This window comes from Copadichromis virginalis, linkage group LG10 (assembly GCF_057382275.1).
Source record: "Copadichromis virginalis isolate Kocher_CV1m ecotype Utaka linkage group LG10, C_Virginalis_male_GT1.1, whole genome shotgun sequence".
In the NCBI taxonomy this organism is placed as follows: Eukaryota; Metazoa; Chordata; class Actinopteri; order Cichliformes; family Cichlidae; genus Copadichromis; species Copadichromis virginalis.
The window spans coordinates 12,762,183-12,780,146 of record NC_140627.1 but is presented as its reverse complement, the minus strand read 5'-3'; the positions used below and the strand labels follow the sequence as shown (position 1 = coordinate 12,780,146).

At 40.2% G+C, this 17,964-nt stretch overlaps 1 protein-coding gene across 1 annotated transcript; it reads left to right on the top strand.

The window, feature by feature from the left end:
• Positions 1–17,942, top strand: LOC146699932 (plastin-3-like). Its single transcript, XM_085469868.1, has 16 exons — positions 1–221; positions 9,432–9,536; positions 9,623–9,774; positions 11,532–11,661; positions 11,887–12,019; positions 12,979–13,060; positions 13,167–13,332; positions 13,424–13,566; positions 14,255–14,350; positions 14,456–14,651; positions 15,147–15,225; positions 15,331–15,448; positions 15,529–15,659; positions 16,301–16,424; positions 16,602–16,726; positions 16,825–17,942. Exons 2-16 carry the CDS (start codon positions 9,476–9,478, stop codon positions 16,955–16,957), a joined length of 1,869 nt encoding a protein of 622 aa, XP_085325994.1. The 5' UTR covers positions 1–221; positions 9,432–9,475; the 3' UTR covers positions 16,958–17,942.
• Positions 17,943–17,964: the final 22 nt, after the last annotated feature.

The window sequence follows — 17,964 nt, the reverse complement described above, 5'->3', positions numbered from 1 at the left end:
AAATCAAATTAAGTAAAAAAATGTTTAATACAAAAAGACTTTTCACTGATGTATTTTATTTCAGTTTACATTTTTGGCATGGATAACCCTCCATATAACGCACCGCCTGTTTGGTGACGTCACGAAGGGCGGGCGAGCATTCCTGCCGTCTACTTTTGTCTCTACGTGGAGGAGGTAGGACTGCAAACTGGACAGTGTCTGGAATTTAAGGCGCACTAACAGTAAGTACCAATTTCCTGACAAGTTCTAGACCAGCACCTACTTATAGATAGAGTTTATATCAGTTTTGCTTATCAAAACAACATCCTTTGTCCCAAGCTTTCCTCCCTGTTATCCTCTGTTTGTAGGGATGGGTTTGCTGGAGTAAGCAGGGGTAGTTTCCTGCCTATGAAACTTACATGTCTGTCGCTAGCCGGCTAGCTCTAGCTACACCTTGAATGTAGCTCGTTCATCCTCTCGGAGCTGAACGAGTCTGAAAATGTTGAAATATTGCACTCTTTCACTCCTTAGTTATGACCACATAACTTTTGGAAAAAGTAACTACTGCTCAAAGACGTAGTATACATATACTAGTTTCATTGTTTAACTATGTATCACATTTATACACGAGGTTCACATTTCTAGTTATTTTTTATTTTTGTAGATGCGGGCTGTTTAGAAATTTTTGAATATGTAAAATCCTACAGGAAAAGTCAAGTTAGACAGAACCAGGTTTGTTCCTTCATCACGCCGCCTCTCACCGGAGGAAGTATAGGTGGAGCCTGCACTATTTCTTTTAAGTAATTCTTTTTAATCTTCCCGCTCCACCAAGTTAGCATATAAAAACCACATACCAGAATACAATATCACAGTCTGTAAATAAATCTTGTGTAACACATCTCTCTGCTCAATGCTCTTTACTTTGCTGAGTGTTTCTCCTCTGTGTGTGTGTGTGTGTGTGTGTGTGTGTGTGTGTGTTTGTGGGTTATTTTCTGCAAAGGTCTGACTCTCCCACTTTTTGCCAATGAACTGTAAACGTCTATGACGCCTTTGCACTCAATGTGCAAGAGTTAGCGTAGCTGATCCTTGAAAAAGCATTGTTCTCATGTGGTCTGTGCTGGTAAGCCTGACAAATGTTTCCCAACCAAAATAAGGCAGCTTGCTTATGCACAAAGTGACTTTTTGTCTGTGTCTGTGTGTGTTGAACAGTGGTCTATGTAAACTTGTTTACTGCCTAGAGCGATTTACCAGATTTTTCCTGGAGCCCATCTGGAGCTGCAGCGCTCACTTACATCTGGGATTCCAATCCTGGATCGTTCTTAGGACACGGCTGATCAGCAAGGTCGGCTGATAATGTCAGAGAAGCCCGTATTTTAACTTCATAAATGTTGTGACTTTAAACATAAAGCGTGTTGTGAATACAGGGTCTGGCCTTCTCTAAAATCTTGTTTCACTTGTATGGCAGGATACGAGGATGCAGGAGACGAGGTGTTTAATTCATAAACATGATTAATACATTGTTAGCTGTTCTCGTAGTGTCAGCGCTAGTGAATGTGATGATTGCATTTCCTTTGTGGGGAATGAAAAATGCTGGACGACATTTTAACTGTAACCTGACTGGCGTGGTTAGATTGCCCATGAATGTACTGGTATGTAGACTATGCTCCACAAAATAGCTGAGGTAAAGTGTAATTTTCCCTTGCTCATGCTGTGGAAGTATAAGAGCGCCTACTGTATGTGTTATTTAAAAGCACAGACATTACATGTGCACGCTGCTGTCTCTCCAACCAGACCTTGGAGACTGTGGATGGGTGGTGTATTTTTAAAAAACCTTGTGCTTCCAGCCGGGCTCACACCTGTGCGAGTGAACAGGTTTTCCCACTTTTTTCCACCATCAGGATCTATGGGAACGGTCACTTGTTCTGCAAGTCAGTAAAAGTGATCAGGTTACTCTTTAGTTGCACTTCTTTCTTTATTCAGAAACTCCTTTTTTTTTTTTTTTTTTTAATTGCGTGTGCTGATGGATGTTTCTGAACATTAAAACAATGCATTGCTATGCTAGAATGCCAAGTCATTTTAAATAAATCATGTGCCAACTTTAATTAATACTACACATCAAATGCACCAGAGAATATTAATGCAATGAGTCACTAATGTTTTCCATTTTTTTTAAAGGCCCCAGCTTATTAACGTGGTTTTTGAAGCAATCGGATACAATGTCAGTGGTATTTTTTTATGGTTGCTGTGCCTTTTGTAGTACTGTGAGTGTGCCATGCCTATAAAGGATAACGGTATGCAAGGTTTTTGTTGAGTAATAGCATAGGTGTAGGTGTGGCTGCTTACCTGTAGGAGTAACAAGCTGATTCAGCAGCACCTCTGTCTGTATGGACTCCCGTACTAGCCCCTTTTAGACTTCCTTCATCATTTAGTAAAGCTACATGCTTTCATTTGGCCAACAATGGTAGGCTATAGAGAGCAGATTGTAAAGGCTAGGTGGTTGCTGTCATTTCATTTGAATGTTTCCATGATGATTCACCACATGGCCTGGCTTTTAAGGCTTTTATAATATCACTTTAACCCAGCCCAGGGTGTTGCACTCGCAGCTGTACATGATGTCAAAGTAGAGTAAACTCCGCAAACAATTTGTTGTCATCACCTCCCTCCTTACCTGTCAGTACTGCCCTGCTGATCTTATCCCAACAGCCTGAACAGGAAATAAAGGGCTGGCCCTACAGACTGTCTTTCTGCTCATGAGTCATTTTCACATCTGCACAAGATTGTGAGTGTAAAAAAAAAAAAAAAAAACAAACAAAAAAAAACGTCCCATGTTCTTGCAGACCGTGTTGGGTGTGTGCTTATTGAACTTAACCACATTTGGGAAGGGTGCCCAATCTATTTGTGTGCCTCACATTTCCCACATAACTGGATGAAACACTGGCGGGGCGGGGTGTGTCGCCTCAGCTCTGCACATTTAATTCAGCCATCTGGGAGCAGCCCTCGGCTTTAAATTGAGTGAAAGATTCATCAAAGGCGATTGTAAATGGCGTCAATGTGCTGTTTTTGGCTCAACAATTAAAGCCGCTGCTGGTAAAGAAGTGTGTGTGTGTGTGTGTGTGTGTGCGTTTGTGTTTGTGCGTATTTGTGATATCCAGTTGTAAAATGAGCTAGGAACCGAGAGAGCTTCTTGAACGGAGGGGGGGTTAGATGTCTTAAAGCCTACAAAACAAGTCCAGTTATGCTTGTTTTGCTGCTGCTGGGTATCACATGACTAGGATGACTGCACATCTATACAGATGAGCATTTGTTTCAGTCCAGCTTAATTTCAGCTGGAGCTACCAAATCTTGTATTTTAGGATATTTACAATATTTTTCTGTTTTTGCTTGGTTGTTTGTTTGTTTTTAATTAGTGAAAAGTATATAGCTATGGCACTCCTGAGTCATCCTCTTTGTACTATAGCCAAAGACTGACCTCTTAATAATGTGCTCTATCAGAGGTATTGATGTGCTTTTAGGCAGACATCCATTTAGGAGGTTGATGTTGTTTTCAATGTTAAAGCACAGAATTTTTACAACACACACACACACGCAAACACATGTGCAGCTGTCAAAGAAAACAACTGTCTTTGGAAACCAGCCGCTCTGAACTCTACTCTCTAGTGTAACACAAGATTTATGGCCACAGCTTTGCTACGGTGATTACAAACGCTCTATTCTTCCGTGCATCTCACATTTGTCCATTGCCATCTGTGCTCTTGCTCCACGTACTTGTGCCCTTCTTCTGTTGTCACTCCGCCTCCTGTTGAGGGTGTGACAAGTGAGCGAGTGAGGTAATGTTTGTGGGCCCTTCTTGCAGCAGGCCCAACTCAACCGGCCACATTTCACATCCTTTTTGGAGAAAAGTTAAATATAGCAGTGCTGAAATTGGCATTTTCCTAATAGTTGAGTGGGGAGTTTGTGCTTGGCCTGATTTGGGGTTGCTTTGTTGAAGGAAAACACACTTCTCTCTGATTTATAGTAAGTCTTTTAAAATGATTTGTGCTTTGATGTGGCTCATTAAAGTGACAAATCCCTTACCGTCACCTAGTTTTCGAAATTATGTAATTTTGTCTGAAGGACGTTTTTGGGCAAGTCTTTCTTGTTTTTGCAGGGCCGTGTGTTTTTAATTAGTCACTTTGTTTTATATTTATAGCTTTATGGGAACTGCATCACGTCTCTGATGCCTTGTGGCTACTGATGAGTCACCTTTCGTGACTATTAATAGTTCATTAAAGCAGATGCAAACTTTGGTTCACTGTCTGCTCAGCTGTCTGGGATGCTGCTGAGGGTAGAAAGATAATAGATGGCTCAGTTCACTCAGAGACGTTCAGGCACAAATTCCACTATTCGTTCTGTTATTTTTATATGTTTTGTTGGGGAAACCAGGCGTTGCCCAGGATTTCTGACAAATGTGACGATCGCACATCTGTAGCTTAAAGTCTGGCAAGAAAAAGGGAACGCGTTTCTATCTGGAAAAATCTTTGCTCTTTTGCTAACCGCTTTTTGTTTTCTCAACCCTCGTGTTGGAGAGGAATGCCATCATACCAGTTTAGCCTTGGAGAGCGAGGGAGCTCACCTCTCTGTAAGTGGAGCTCACTCAGTCCAGGCCTCCTGCATTCCTTTGCAGCTACTGAACAGGAAGGGGGTGCTGACAGAAATTCCTTATTTTCAGTGCCTTTTTTTCTCAATAGTTCCTTTGCCTCGGAGGAGAATGGGAAGCAGTGGTTTTTGTCAAGCAAAGTAGCTCTCGAGACAGATTCTCACTGACTCGTGGTCGATCCGTGACTTGAGTAGTTAACCTTTGAACCAGATGAACCTGACGGGTCATGTTTCATTTGCTCTGGCTGTTTAAACAGATTTCCATCTGGTCTTGCCCATGGCGTGCCACTCGCCAGCGTTGATCTAATATTCAATGGGTTTGAGCTAACCTATCAGCACACTGCAGTCTCTTTGCACTGATCTGTCACTCAGTGCTGTCTTTTTTTTTATCTCTATGAAACAGCCATGGGTTTGAATATGCAGGAACTGTAGACAAGGGTTAAGCGTTTGGTGTTCCTGTTCCAAGTTCCACTCTTTGCCCAAATAATATTGACCAGTGCTATTGAATGGGATTTGGGTGCATGCAGGTAAACAGAAATGGGTGGTTAGAACCACCAGCTTTCCCCTGACAATAATTCATATTTATAATTATTAGTAAATTTGAATGGGATATCTGATGACCTACCACAGAACATAGACCAGGGGTGGGCAACTCCAGGCCTTGAGGGCCGGTGTCCCTGCAGGTTTTAGATGTGTCCTTGAACCAACACAGCTTATTTAAATGGCTAAATTAGCTCCTCAACATGTCCAGAGTCGTGGTAATGAACTAATCATGTGATTCAGGTGTGTTGACCCAAAGTGCAATCTAAAACCTGCAGGACACCGGCCCTCGAGGCCAGAAATTCCCCACCCCTGCCATAGACCCAAGAGACTTTATGGTCTTCCTTAAAGTTAGCTACACAATTCAAATGCCTTGTGTAGCTGTTTGGCTACACAGAAAGAGGAGATTGCAGGGATTAAGCCAATGTGGGGGTCATAGAAACATACTAAAAAAGCAAACGGTGTGTAGCTTGACAGCCACTGTGCTATCTGTTAATCAAATGTTGATTGGTTGAAAAGTCACCTTGAACAGGAATGGGAACGATAGAGTTCACCACAAAGAGGAAGAGATTAAAAATGAATAAATAAATAGGAGAAAAGCAGACACAGGACAGTTCGCCCTCTTGTTTTCACTTTACTACAAACAGCTCTTTGTGTGTTTTGACTCATGTGTGCACTGTAGCAGGTACTAAGGTCAACTGTCCCTGTCATGGTCACTGTTATGTGTGATTGTCCATGATGTGTGCAAAGCTCATCACAGGTGCTTAAGTCATGTAGTGATTGGCACTGGAATCCCAGATTGCACATTTTGTTGATTGTTTGTAGGTCAATCCATTTAATTGTGTGGATGCTTTAAGCATCCACACTATTGAGTTCCTTCTTGATGTTTCCGTACACTTTTCGCCGTGGATCTACTTCCACAATTTTTGTGCTATTTTCACCGTTCAAATTTTAAACTATTCTGCTATTTCTGCTAATGACGGCTATGTCTTTTGGTATTTTTCACTATTATACTTTTTAAAATATTAAGCTTTTTTCCTTTAATTTGAAATGAATGGGAAACTTCTGCAATTCTGCTAAAATTTGCTTGTTTTTGAAACTTAACTACTTCCTCATATTTTCACATAGAGCAACCATTCAAACTTTAAAATGTTCTCAAATTATTGGGCTATTCAGGTATAAATCAGCTTTTTCAAATCTTTTACCGTTTTACTTTTATGCCTCTTAAAGTTTTCAGTTGCAAAATTGTGATTTTTCACAAAATACATGCGTTGTTATGGTTGCTATGCTCTTGGCTTCCAGTGTGCCACTGAAGGTTTTGCAGTCTTCTCTTCATGTCCGAACAACTTCTTGCTACTTGCTCAATTTTCACTCAACTTCCACAAATTATACATCAAAACTTAGGTATTTTTGCTGGCTTTCAGGAAATGTCACCATCATTGTTGTGGGACTTATAGAATGTTTGTAAATCTCCTCAGACCAACACAAAGTCGGAAAACTCTCCATAGAAAGTCAATGGAGAGTTTGTTCAAAATCACCGCTTGATTTCTGTAATGAGAGGCATATTCGAATCGTTATATCTCCTTAACAAAACAAAGTTAAGACATGAGGCTTGTCCCAGTATATCTTCAGACACTCCTAACACTCACAATTCAAGAATTTCTTTCTCACCTATTACCGTTCTGAAATGAGTTAGACTTGTTTGAGGGTAGCAAATTCGTCCTTCGCTCAGATTTCTTCAGATTTCAAACTCTGGAAATGAACCACTTTTTTCTCTTGTCATAACTTTTTGTTGGATTTCCACAGAGACCTGAAAATTTCCATGACTGTTCACCAAATCCTGCTGTCTCTTATGGTGAAAGAATGATATCGATGCTCCAAATAGATTTAGAGTTACAAAGCGTTGTTTGAGGGCAGGTCAAGGCATTTTTTGCTTTGCTCTACTCAGTTATGGTGCATTACCAGTCAAATATCTTTAATAATTCATATTTTAATGATAAATTGTTAACACTTTAAGATTCCCCCATCTCTTCTGAACAAAACGGTGTAAGAATGACCGTTCTAGCCCCTACGGTTAGGAAATTATGGTCATTTGTTTGAGGGGAGTCATCACTATGAGAAATAGACTGTGCAATAATCCTGTGTCTCTCTGTGCTGCGTGCACCTGTTTTGGCGGGAAAAAGTACACAGCCTCTCTGATTGGTGGATTCAAATTCAGCAGCTCCCAGGCTGCTTGACTGAGCTAGAAACTTGCTTCTCTCTCCGTGTGTGTGTGTGTGTGTGTGTGTGTGTGAGTGTGTGAGTGAGTGTGTGAGTGAGTGAGTGTGTGTGTGTGTGAGACAGAGAGAGAGAGAGAGAGAGAGAGAGAGCCTTTTTATGGGATGATCTCATTGTAAGATTCAAATTCAATATATTTAGACTGGTTGACTGATTTGGATCTTGTGTGTGTGTCTCTCTGTGCATGTGTGTTTCCATATGTGTCCATATTTGTGATTGTGTGGCTGTTATATATATTTTTTGCCGATTTTTTTCATTCAACAAGTATATTTGAGGGACCCTTAGGATGTTCCGCATTTTTTCAGCTGTCCATTTTGCTTTTCCAATTTTTCTGTTTAAGTTATTACTATTGCGCTAAATCATAGCATTTCTGCTGTTTTATAAGATTTGTGCTAAATATAGTATTTCTGATTAATTATAGTGTTTCTACCAAATCATAGTACAGTATTTTTGGTTTTTATAGGATTTTTATAGGATATTTATATTGCTTAATATAGTATTTCTGCTTATTATAGGATTTGTGCTTAATGTAGTATTTCTGCTAAATGTAGTATTTATGCTTAATCATAGTATTTCTATATATTTCTGCCAGGTCCCCAGGCAGCCAATCCTCTGTGAGGACTAAGGCATTCAAATTTACATATCAGGGCCTGCACGGCTTCCCAGCCAATCATATATGTGGGCTGAGGCATTCAAATTTGCATATTGGGGCCTTCGTGGCTTCTAAGCCAACAAGTCATCGATATCATATATCTCTAAAAATTCATATTTTAATGATAAATTTTCGACACTTGACGATTCCCCCATCTCTTCTGAACAAAACGTTGTAAGAATGACCGTTCTGGCCAATACAGTTAGGAAATTATGGTCATTTGTTTGAGGGGAATCCTCACTATGAGAAATAGACTACAAAAATCCTGTCTCTGTGCTGCGTGTGTGCACCTGTTTTGGCGGGAAAAAGTACACAGCCTCTGTGGATTCAAATTTAGCAGCTCCCAGGCTGCTTGACTGAAAACATGCTTCTCTCTCCCTTTGTGTGTGTGTGTGTGTGTGCATGAGAGAGAGAGAGAGAGAGAGAGAGAGACCCTCTTTAGGGCAGCATCTCATTGTTGGAAAAAAAATAGAATATATTCAGACTGGTTGACTGGCATAGACCCTCCGTGTGTCTCTCTCTGTGCATTTGTGTATACATATTTGAGTTTGTGTGTATCTGTTGGCTGTTCCTTCTTGTTTTTTAAATTTATTTTCTGCTAAGTTATTCCATTTTAGCAAAGTTCCTTTGCTTCTGCAAAGTTTTTACAATTTCTGCAACTTTTCAGCTTTTTCAGCTAGTTTTTGCAGACAGCTTCAGCTTTAAAGCATCCACACTGCATTTTCGCAGGAAATGCAAATTTTTCTAGTTTCAGATGCATTTTGGTGATAACACCCCACAAATGTTTCACATTTGCACGTTTGTCTAGAGATCCCTGGCTTTTGAGTCTTTCCAACTGCTTGAGTCTTTTGAGTCTATTTGAAACTGCATGCACAGTCTTAACCACTTTTTAATTGCAGCCGTCAGTAAAAAGATTTAACTTGCTTTGTCGATTTGATTTGTAGTATAGGCACACAGTAAAAATAAAACATTGTAGTTAAAAAAAATCTATATTTTACAAGATTTACTGTATAGTATACTAACTGAAGAGTAATCATTTAGTCAACCAAAGGCTGATGACATCTTGACTCATCTAGTAGTTTCATTGGAAAATGAGCTTGCTGCTATACAATAAAACTAACAGGACGTGACTTTGATTAAGGAAACGGAAAAGCGATAGGTAAATGAAGCTATTTTAGGCCTGACAGAAAATAAAAGGTTCACTTATCTGCTGCGTGTCGATGCCACTCCCTTTGCTGGTTGAATGCATAGAAAGTGACAGCAGTGTGGGTGAGTTTGCAGGAGTGATAAAGATGCTGTTTTCCTCCCAAACTATTTTTAAGATGTTGTGACTCTGCTCTCTTCACAGTCACACCTTTCTTTGACTGACCAGCTCAGGTCAATCTCAGAAAAATGTCTGCAAAGCTAACACAAGAAGAAAGGGAGGAGATAAGACAGATATTTGAAAGTTACGGTAAGTAAAAGTCGTGTTTCTTTTTATTGCCGTCATTGTTACTGTTGGTTTAACCATATCTGATGATTCTTTCTGTGTTCTTATAGATAAGAACGGAGATGGGAATATCTCTAAACAAGAGCTTGGTGATCTTCTTAAAGACATCGGCCATCCGCTGCCAGGATTCAGGCTTCGAGAGCTCATCCAGAAGCTCGATACAGACAATGATGAAAAGCTAAACTTTAACGAGTTTACCTCGGTACGTTCTAAGCAGAGCCGAAAAGCATCCACATGCCACAAATGCATACAAGCATACTGCAGGAACGTGAAAGTGATAAACTGAAGAAGTGATTAATCCTTCACAGTAGCAGCTTCTTGTACAGTCTGCATTCTTTATCAGTCAAAACTTGGGATCACAAACAGCACCCCAAAATGTTATCACCCTTGGTCCAAACATCTACTGACTAATTATGTATGTATTTATTTAATAATTAAAATTTTATTGAATTAGACATTAGAAACATCAACATATAAAAAGGCAGTTCAAAGACACTGATGTAGTGTGATGTATACAAGGGAATTTGTACAATAAGTACAAAAAGATGTTTTCACTTTTTCTTTGGATATGAACTCACAGAAGAGGCCCTGTTGCTCCTTGGCTATCACATTTTTTTACAATTGAGACTTCCCAACATCTTGTCTGGCACGAGTCTGATTGATTAGGTATTTTTTATGGCACTGCAAAGCTGGGATCTGCAATCCAGCATGGTCCATGTATAGATAATAATGACATGTATAGACATACATGTGCCATTATGCAAGAAAGATGAATCAAAATGAGCAGAAGTGGCTGAAAGTATTAATAACCTCCACAAGGCTGCTATTGTGTTGTTGCGGTTGCTTCTTTCACCTACACTGGGTAGGAAGTGCAAGCTAGCATCCTGTGGCCTTCTGCATGTAAAGAGTGCTGTGCTAGTTTGCCCAGCAGCTCATTGTGGTCACACCGACAGCTGTGGAGGCGAGGCCACTGATGAAGCTCTGATAACTCCGGCTGCAGGAAGTATCACATACATTCCTACTGAATACATATTGTCAAACCAGCTTGGTTTCAATTCTCTCCCATGTTGCGATTTACTGATAAGATACGCTGCATATCAAGAACTGTCACCACATATTGCTCCCATTATTATTGTTAAATGACGTTTAAATATGTGGGTGTTTAATTTGGAGGATAAGTGCTGTAGCTGTTTCTGTCATAATCTCATCAACCCGAGGCCATCCTGGACCTTTAAAGCTCGTTGATGCCGTCAAAACCTCAGCTACTAGCCTAGATACTCACCATATCTTCTTAACCCAACCTGCTGGCTACAGGGCTATGTTTTCGTGCCACTGAGGAGAAATTCCAGCAGATCTCCTGTGTCTGCCGAGCAACCTGAGCTGCCACGGTGGCTCGCAGGAGACCACAGTAACAGGAGAGAAGATGGTTGAGGCTTTTTGCACAGAAGTATGACTTAATAAAGATTGTTTGCTTCACTGATTCTGATTCATTGATTAGTCTGCTGATTGCATTGAAAAAAAAGTCAAAAAATTCAAAAATGGTCCAAACGCTTCCAAATGATTTCCGATTTAAAAAAAAATAGAAAAAATAATATTAAAATACTGAATTACAAATGAAATTGCCGGAATAATCATATTATAAATAACATGCAGCTGATCTGAACGTGATCTTTAGTAAATTTGCTCAGATACTCATACAGTAGTTTGACACATACCTGTTTAATCAAATGTAATTCAAAGGAAGTGTCTGTCATTGGTCTGTTATGCTGAGTCAGTCATTGTAGGTACTGGTAAATGATGGTGTCTTATCTAATCCAATTCTCGTAAATTAGGATTATTTCCACCACTTTTTTTGAGATTACTACGACATAATCCCAAATCAGTGTCTTTAAATGCAACACAAACACGCCATAGCCTTCAGCCTTCGCCATTTCTAACCATTCTTTGCTGTTATTTTAGATTGTTGATGAACTGAAGGCCGGCCAGATATCCAAGTCTTTCCGCAAGGCCATCAACAGAAAGGAAGGCATCCTGGCTATTGGAGGGACGTCTGAGCTGTCAAGTGAAGGCACACAACATTCGTTCTCTGGTACGTCAGAGATTCCCAACCTCATTGGCACTGTTTGCTGCCAGTGTTTGTCATGAGCTGTTGACTTTGTACCCTCTGCAGTTCAGGTGCAGGCGCTTCATTTAACACTGAAGTAATCTATATTAGACAATGTGACCTAGTGAAATTAGGTGATATAAGCAGCCCACTCACGTTACCTTGTTGGTGTTTGGATTTTAACTAACCTGTGTCTGTTTGTCCTCATAGAGGAGGAGCGATACGCCTTTGTGAACTGGATCAACACCGCTCTGGAAAAAGACCCTGACTGCCAACATGTTCTGCCCATGGATCCCAACACAAACGCCCTCTTCACGTGTGTTGGAGACGGTATCGTACTCTGGTGGGTGCTCCTGTTACTGTCCCTCACTGAGCTCTAACACTGCTCTAAAGGTTGTTCATATTAAAAAATATGAGTTTTTATATCAACATATAGAGGTCTAAAGAGATCGCGTTGTCTGTGCCTGAATTGCAGCTGGACTGGTCAAAGCTCAAAATGATGCTTCACTGTTTGAATTGGCTACTTTTAAAAATCTGTTTGAGGTGCCGGTGTGGCTCCCTGGGTTGAGCAGGCGACCCTATCACCATGAGGCTAATGCAGCATGCCCGGGCTTGAAGCCACTGGGCCTCGGAGTGCTGCTTTATCCCTGTAATGCCTCAAAATCCCAAAACATATATTTAAAAAAAACAATACACACACACACACATTTGCTTCTGAGTTGGAGTTCAAATTAATATCCACCTTTCACACCCTTCATTTGCATTTTTGTGACCTGGCAAACAAAAGCTATGATTTTGTTTATTACATGCTGAATTATGTTTTGTGATACTGTACAACTGTTTAAACATACATCAGTTTTACATTAACTCAAGCTCAGTTTATAAGACTGAGAAAATATATGATTACTTTTACTTAAGTGTTTTTGACACCAATGGCTCTGAAGTAGTAAAGTAACAGTCCTTCATGTTAAACATATTTCTGATACAGCTAATTAAGTTGCAACATAAAAGGATATTGTTAGTTTGTCTAAGGTTATGTTGCTACAATATAAAAGCAAGAATCAGTTAAACATCACATGTTTGAATTTATGTTAAAGTTTAAAAAAGTGCCACAAATTTACTTAAACTGTGAATGCAAATCTTTCCAACCATGATGCCCTAAAAGTTAGATATTTACGCCCAAGTTGCTTAATATTCACAAACACAGATGCTTTAGAAACAATAAACATTTGGATTTCTGTCTCCTTAACAACATGCATCAGACATGTTAATGTTTGTGGGGTTTTTTTACTCTTTGCACAGCAAAATGATCAACCTGTCAGTGCCCGACACGATTGATGAGAGGACCATAAATAAGAAGAAGTTGACTCCTTTCACAATACAGGTCAGTCAGTTTTTTCTTATGGTGCTTTTTTCCCCCTCACATTTTTTAGCAAATGTTTTTGTTGTTGTTGTTGTTGTTTTGTTAACTGTTAATGTGTGCCTTACAGGAGAATCTAAACCTGGCCCTGAACTCTGCTTCAGCCATCGGGTGCCATGTGGTGAACATCGGTGCTTTAGACCTGAGAGAAGGGAAGCCCCATCTGGTGTTGGGCCTGCTGTGGCAGATCATCAAGATCGGTCTCTTTGCTGACATTGAGCTCAGCAGAAATGAAGGTACAGGGCATTAAATAACATGCGCTTCAGTCCTGTTGTTCCCCCAGTCTGTTTTCAAGCAGTTTAAGTGATGATTAATGCTCCTGAACAGCACTGGCGGCATTGCTGAGGGATGGGGAAACTCTCGAGGACCTGATGAAGCTGTCACCAGAAGAACTGCTGTTACGCTGGGCAAACTTTCACCTGGAAAATGCTGGACAGAAGAAGATCAACAACTTCAGCTCTGACATTAAAGTGAGTATACTCACTGGCACTGAATCCAGGTGGTGCATCTAAATAGTAGATGCAGAGAGAGGGACACTAAACAAAACTTTAGAACATAATATTACAGGTTTAATGTGGCTTTTAAGGTTCTTCACGGGGCTTTTTAAATCCATTTTTGACTTGTTTTTCACTCCGGTAATAACTACGTCTACCAACACAGGCGTCTGTCAGCCCACCTGGACAGGTAGCACATGTTTGTACAAACTTACCCAAATATCCACTTATCTTTTCCAAAAATAGGAATGAGTGGGTAGTGTCTCAGGCTTAGCTGTGTATGTAGGGATTAAGACAAAGACACAGTCTTTCTGTGGCAACATGCATTTTAGTGAGTTAGTTCAGGTGAAAGGTGCCACTACGTCAGATGTACAGCATTTTGTATACAGTTATGCACCTGTATGTGTATGTATTTTTCTCAAGCTCTGCATTTGTTTTTTTGTTTCTGATTAATTCTCATTATTATAACATTTAGCGATGTGATCCTCTAAAAACTTCTAAAGTTCAGTTTTTGTCCCTGTTGAAGTTGTTCTCAAACTAAATCAAGTTTATCATCACCTTTCTCAGAGTGAAGCTGCCTTTAATAAGATAAAATGAGTGCAGGTTTTGTTGTTTGTCCAATAGCAGGAACCTACATTTTCTTTCTTTGTTTTCCTTTATTTAGGATTCAAGAGCCTATTTCCACCTTCTGAATCAAATCTCTCCAAAAGGCACAGATGAGGATAAGCCACGCATAGACATCAACATGGCAGGAATCAATGTAAGCACTCTGACAGTCAGCGCTCACAGCTGAGCATCTCCAACACATGCCAGCAGCTGTACAGGGCCTCTGACTCAAGTGTGTGTGTGTGTGTGTGTTGTTCAGGAGAAAGACGACATGAAGAGGGCAGATGCCATGCTGCAGCAGGCTGACAGACTCGGCTGTCGGCAGTTTGTCACTCCAGCTGACGTTGTCAGTGGAAACCCCAAACTCAACCTTGCTTTCGTGGCCAATCTGTTTAATAAATATCCAGCACTGACCAAACCTGAGAATGAGGATATTGACTGGGGACTGTTGGAAGGTGGGTTATCAAGACGTTCACAGGTGGTAATCAAATGAAAGCTAAATTGGAAGATACAAGAGGCCCCAGGGATCTGTAGTATTTCTCTGTTACATTATTTATGGGTGAATGAGTAAAACAAAAAGTTTGATGCAGTCAGGAACCATCTTTGATGGAAAAGCAGAAAATGAACATGAGAAATCTCCAAAATTAATTTTAAAAAATCTGCTTGAAAGAATCTAGCTGACAAAATGGTTGTATTTAGATTTCTCCAGATAGTCAGAGCATCTGCCTAACACAAACATAAACATGTAAGTTATAGCCAACAAACAACAACTAAGAGGTGTACTGTAGCATAGAGAAGTCTTAATATGACAACAAGTCCCTCCTGGCTTTGGCACCTACTGCATACGTTAGTCAGTACATTTGTATTTACAATAATCTTTACTGTTCACTTGTATAGTTGCATACATTCATCATTAAGTCCCTTAAGACTCACAATCCTGTACTGTCCAGGTGAGACGAGAGAAGAGAGGACGTTCCGAAACTGGATGAACTCCCTGGGAGTGAACCCACATGTGAATCATCTGTATGGGTAAGTAAACTTCCTGGCATCTGAAACAAAAAAGTGGGATGCTAGCTTCTTCTTTTTGTCTTATTTAATGTTTATTATTAATTACAATGCTCACTATTCTTCCAGAGACCTACAGGATGCCCTGGTCATCCTTCAGCTCTATGATAAGATTAAAGTGCCGGTTGACTGGAACAACAAGGTCAACAAGCCACCATACCCTAAACTGGGAACCAACATGAAAAAGGTAGACCTAATGGCCTTATTCTTTTAGATTCAAGAAGAAACATGTTGGCTTTCTCCAACTATTTAATTTATATTTCCCAGCTGGAGAATTGTAACTATGCAGTGGAACTGGGCAAAACGGCCAAGTTCTCCCTCGTTGGCATCGGCGGGCAGGACCTGAATGATGGCAATGCTACCTTGACTCTAGCACTGGTGTGGCAGTTGATGAGAAGGTACAAAAAGTACAACACCGTGTGATTTCAGGAATAGAATCAAGTAGAAGTTCCTCCTTCCTTTTGTTTCTGTGTTTCTGCTTTTCTTGTAGTCAACAAGATAAGGAAAAGGTTTACAGCCTGGCGTGCTGAGCATGCATAGCACATTTCTGTGTCCAGCTGACTTATTTTTAAACACTTAAAAAATATAAAACAACTAATTTTCTGAATTGTTTACATTCTACAGTAACACAGATTGCAAACTTTGGTTTTTAAGCCTTAAGTGGCATCAGCAACCTTTATAAGTCATATGTAGTACACATAGTATATGTAGTACATTAAATAATAAAGTTATGCATCATTATATTTTAAAGGGACTTCTTATCCTCATTTACAGCATTTGGGAACAATTGGTCGCCAGGGAAAAATGAGTATTTAACTGGCTGCGAGTGGTTTCTGGAGGTTGCTGGAAGTCACTGTGAAATTGATCACTGTGCCCCAGTCATTGACCCCATGGTAGCCATTAATCACTAAGGAAAAATGCTCATCCCACAATCGGTTGCCAGTGTTTGCCAGGATGTTTTTGTCTTTGGTCTTTTAGTTAAAAACTGGAGTTCTCTGTTCAGTCCTGTAATAAATATTCTGCCTCTCTACTCTTTCAGATATACGCTGAATGTACTGGAGGACCTTGGTGATGGAGAGAAAGTAAATGATGACATCATTGTACGCTGGGTGAACAAAACATTGGCAGAGGCTGGAAAATCAGCCAAGATTTCAAGTTTTAAGGTAAAATGACATTGGAGAATCAGACATCTCTACATATGTAAACCAGCCCTCATCAGCATTGAGCAGCGTAAAAAGATGTAGTCATGTGATTCGGTTGGGGAGGGGTGGGGTCTCATTTTGCTGAGACGGCTCCATGTGTGGGTCGGAGCCCTAATCTGTGTGTTATGTGGCGATCAGGACAAGGAGATCAGCAGCAGTTTGGCAGTACTGGAACTCATAGACGCCATCCAGCCTGGCAGCATTGACTATGATCTGATCAAAACTGGCAGACTCTCTGAAGACGACAAGCTGGAGAATGCCAAGTAAGGACAAAAAGAAGGAGAAGCAGCTTTTTGACCATATACTGGTAAGTAGGGGTGACCAGCTTTTATATAACTTACCATGTCTGTATCCTCTCTAGATATGCCATTTCCATGGCGAGGAAGATTGGAGCCCGCGTCTACGCTCTCCCAGAAGACCTTGTGGAGGTCAAGCCCAAAATGGTGATGACTGTCTTTGCCTGCTTGATGGGTCGGGGGATGAAACGAGTCTAACTAGCTGGAATCATTGTGACAATTACTCATACCCACAGGCCATTAGCATTTTGAGAGAGCTGCCCCGTTCGAAGGAATTATGTTTTTTTTTTTTTTTTCTTGTGTGTCAGAATCATACATTTGCATGTGTCCCTGCATCTTCTGATTAATAGAGGTGTTTTCTGAAGAATAATGTGCTTTCATCTTATTTAAAGTGAGGCTGCAAAACTAAAATTTCTAAAGACTTTGATCATCTTTACAGTTTCAGTATGCAGAACTCTTAACGTGTAAGAATGCTGTTTTGTTTTGTGTTTTTTAAGCGAGCGTGCCTGTTTGCAGCTGCAAGGTTGTTTACATATTTTTACTCAGCTCGATAAGTAAATTATAGCCTTGAGTAAGCAAAACACATTCCCAAATACCATAGTTATGAATAAATGCTTGGTAAATGTTTGGGAAGGGGGAGGGGGAATAAAAAGAGAAGAGGCATCAGACAACCATTTCCTCTCACTTGATGAAGTAAAACCATGGCCTAAACTGGCATCTTAACTGGCAACGTAAACGTCTACATATCCATATACAGAAGCCATAAGGTCTGATCATAGTAAAGACCATGATGTGCTATCTGTATTCTTGTACTCGTCATTTGTTTGTTTATTGGGATCATTATGCGATGTAAATGCTGTTCTTTGGGTGTTTCTGGTCTTAGTTGTTTGGGTTTTTGTTTTTTTGTTTGTTTTGTTTTTTAAAGTATCTGTTACGTTGGATGAAGAGCAGGCTGACTGGATTCTCCTGGCTTCTGCTGTGCCTTCTTGTCTCAAAGACAACTTGCACTCATGCGTTGAGTTTTTCCTTTCCTTTTGTATTCACCGTTACCAAATATAAATTGCAACTTCATTCCAGGTAGCTTTATGATACTCTATGACAATGGCCAGATTGTATTTGGTCTCGTGTTCATGTCTATTCCTAAGGGCTTTACATGCAACAATAAATATGCCTTGGAAAACCAGTCTTATGTTTGATCGTGGTTA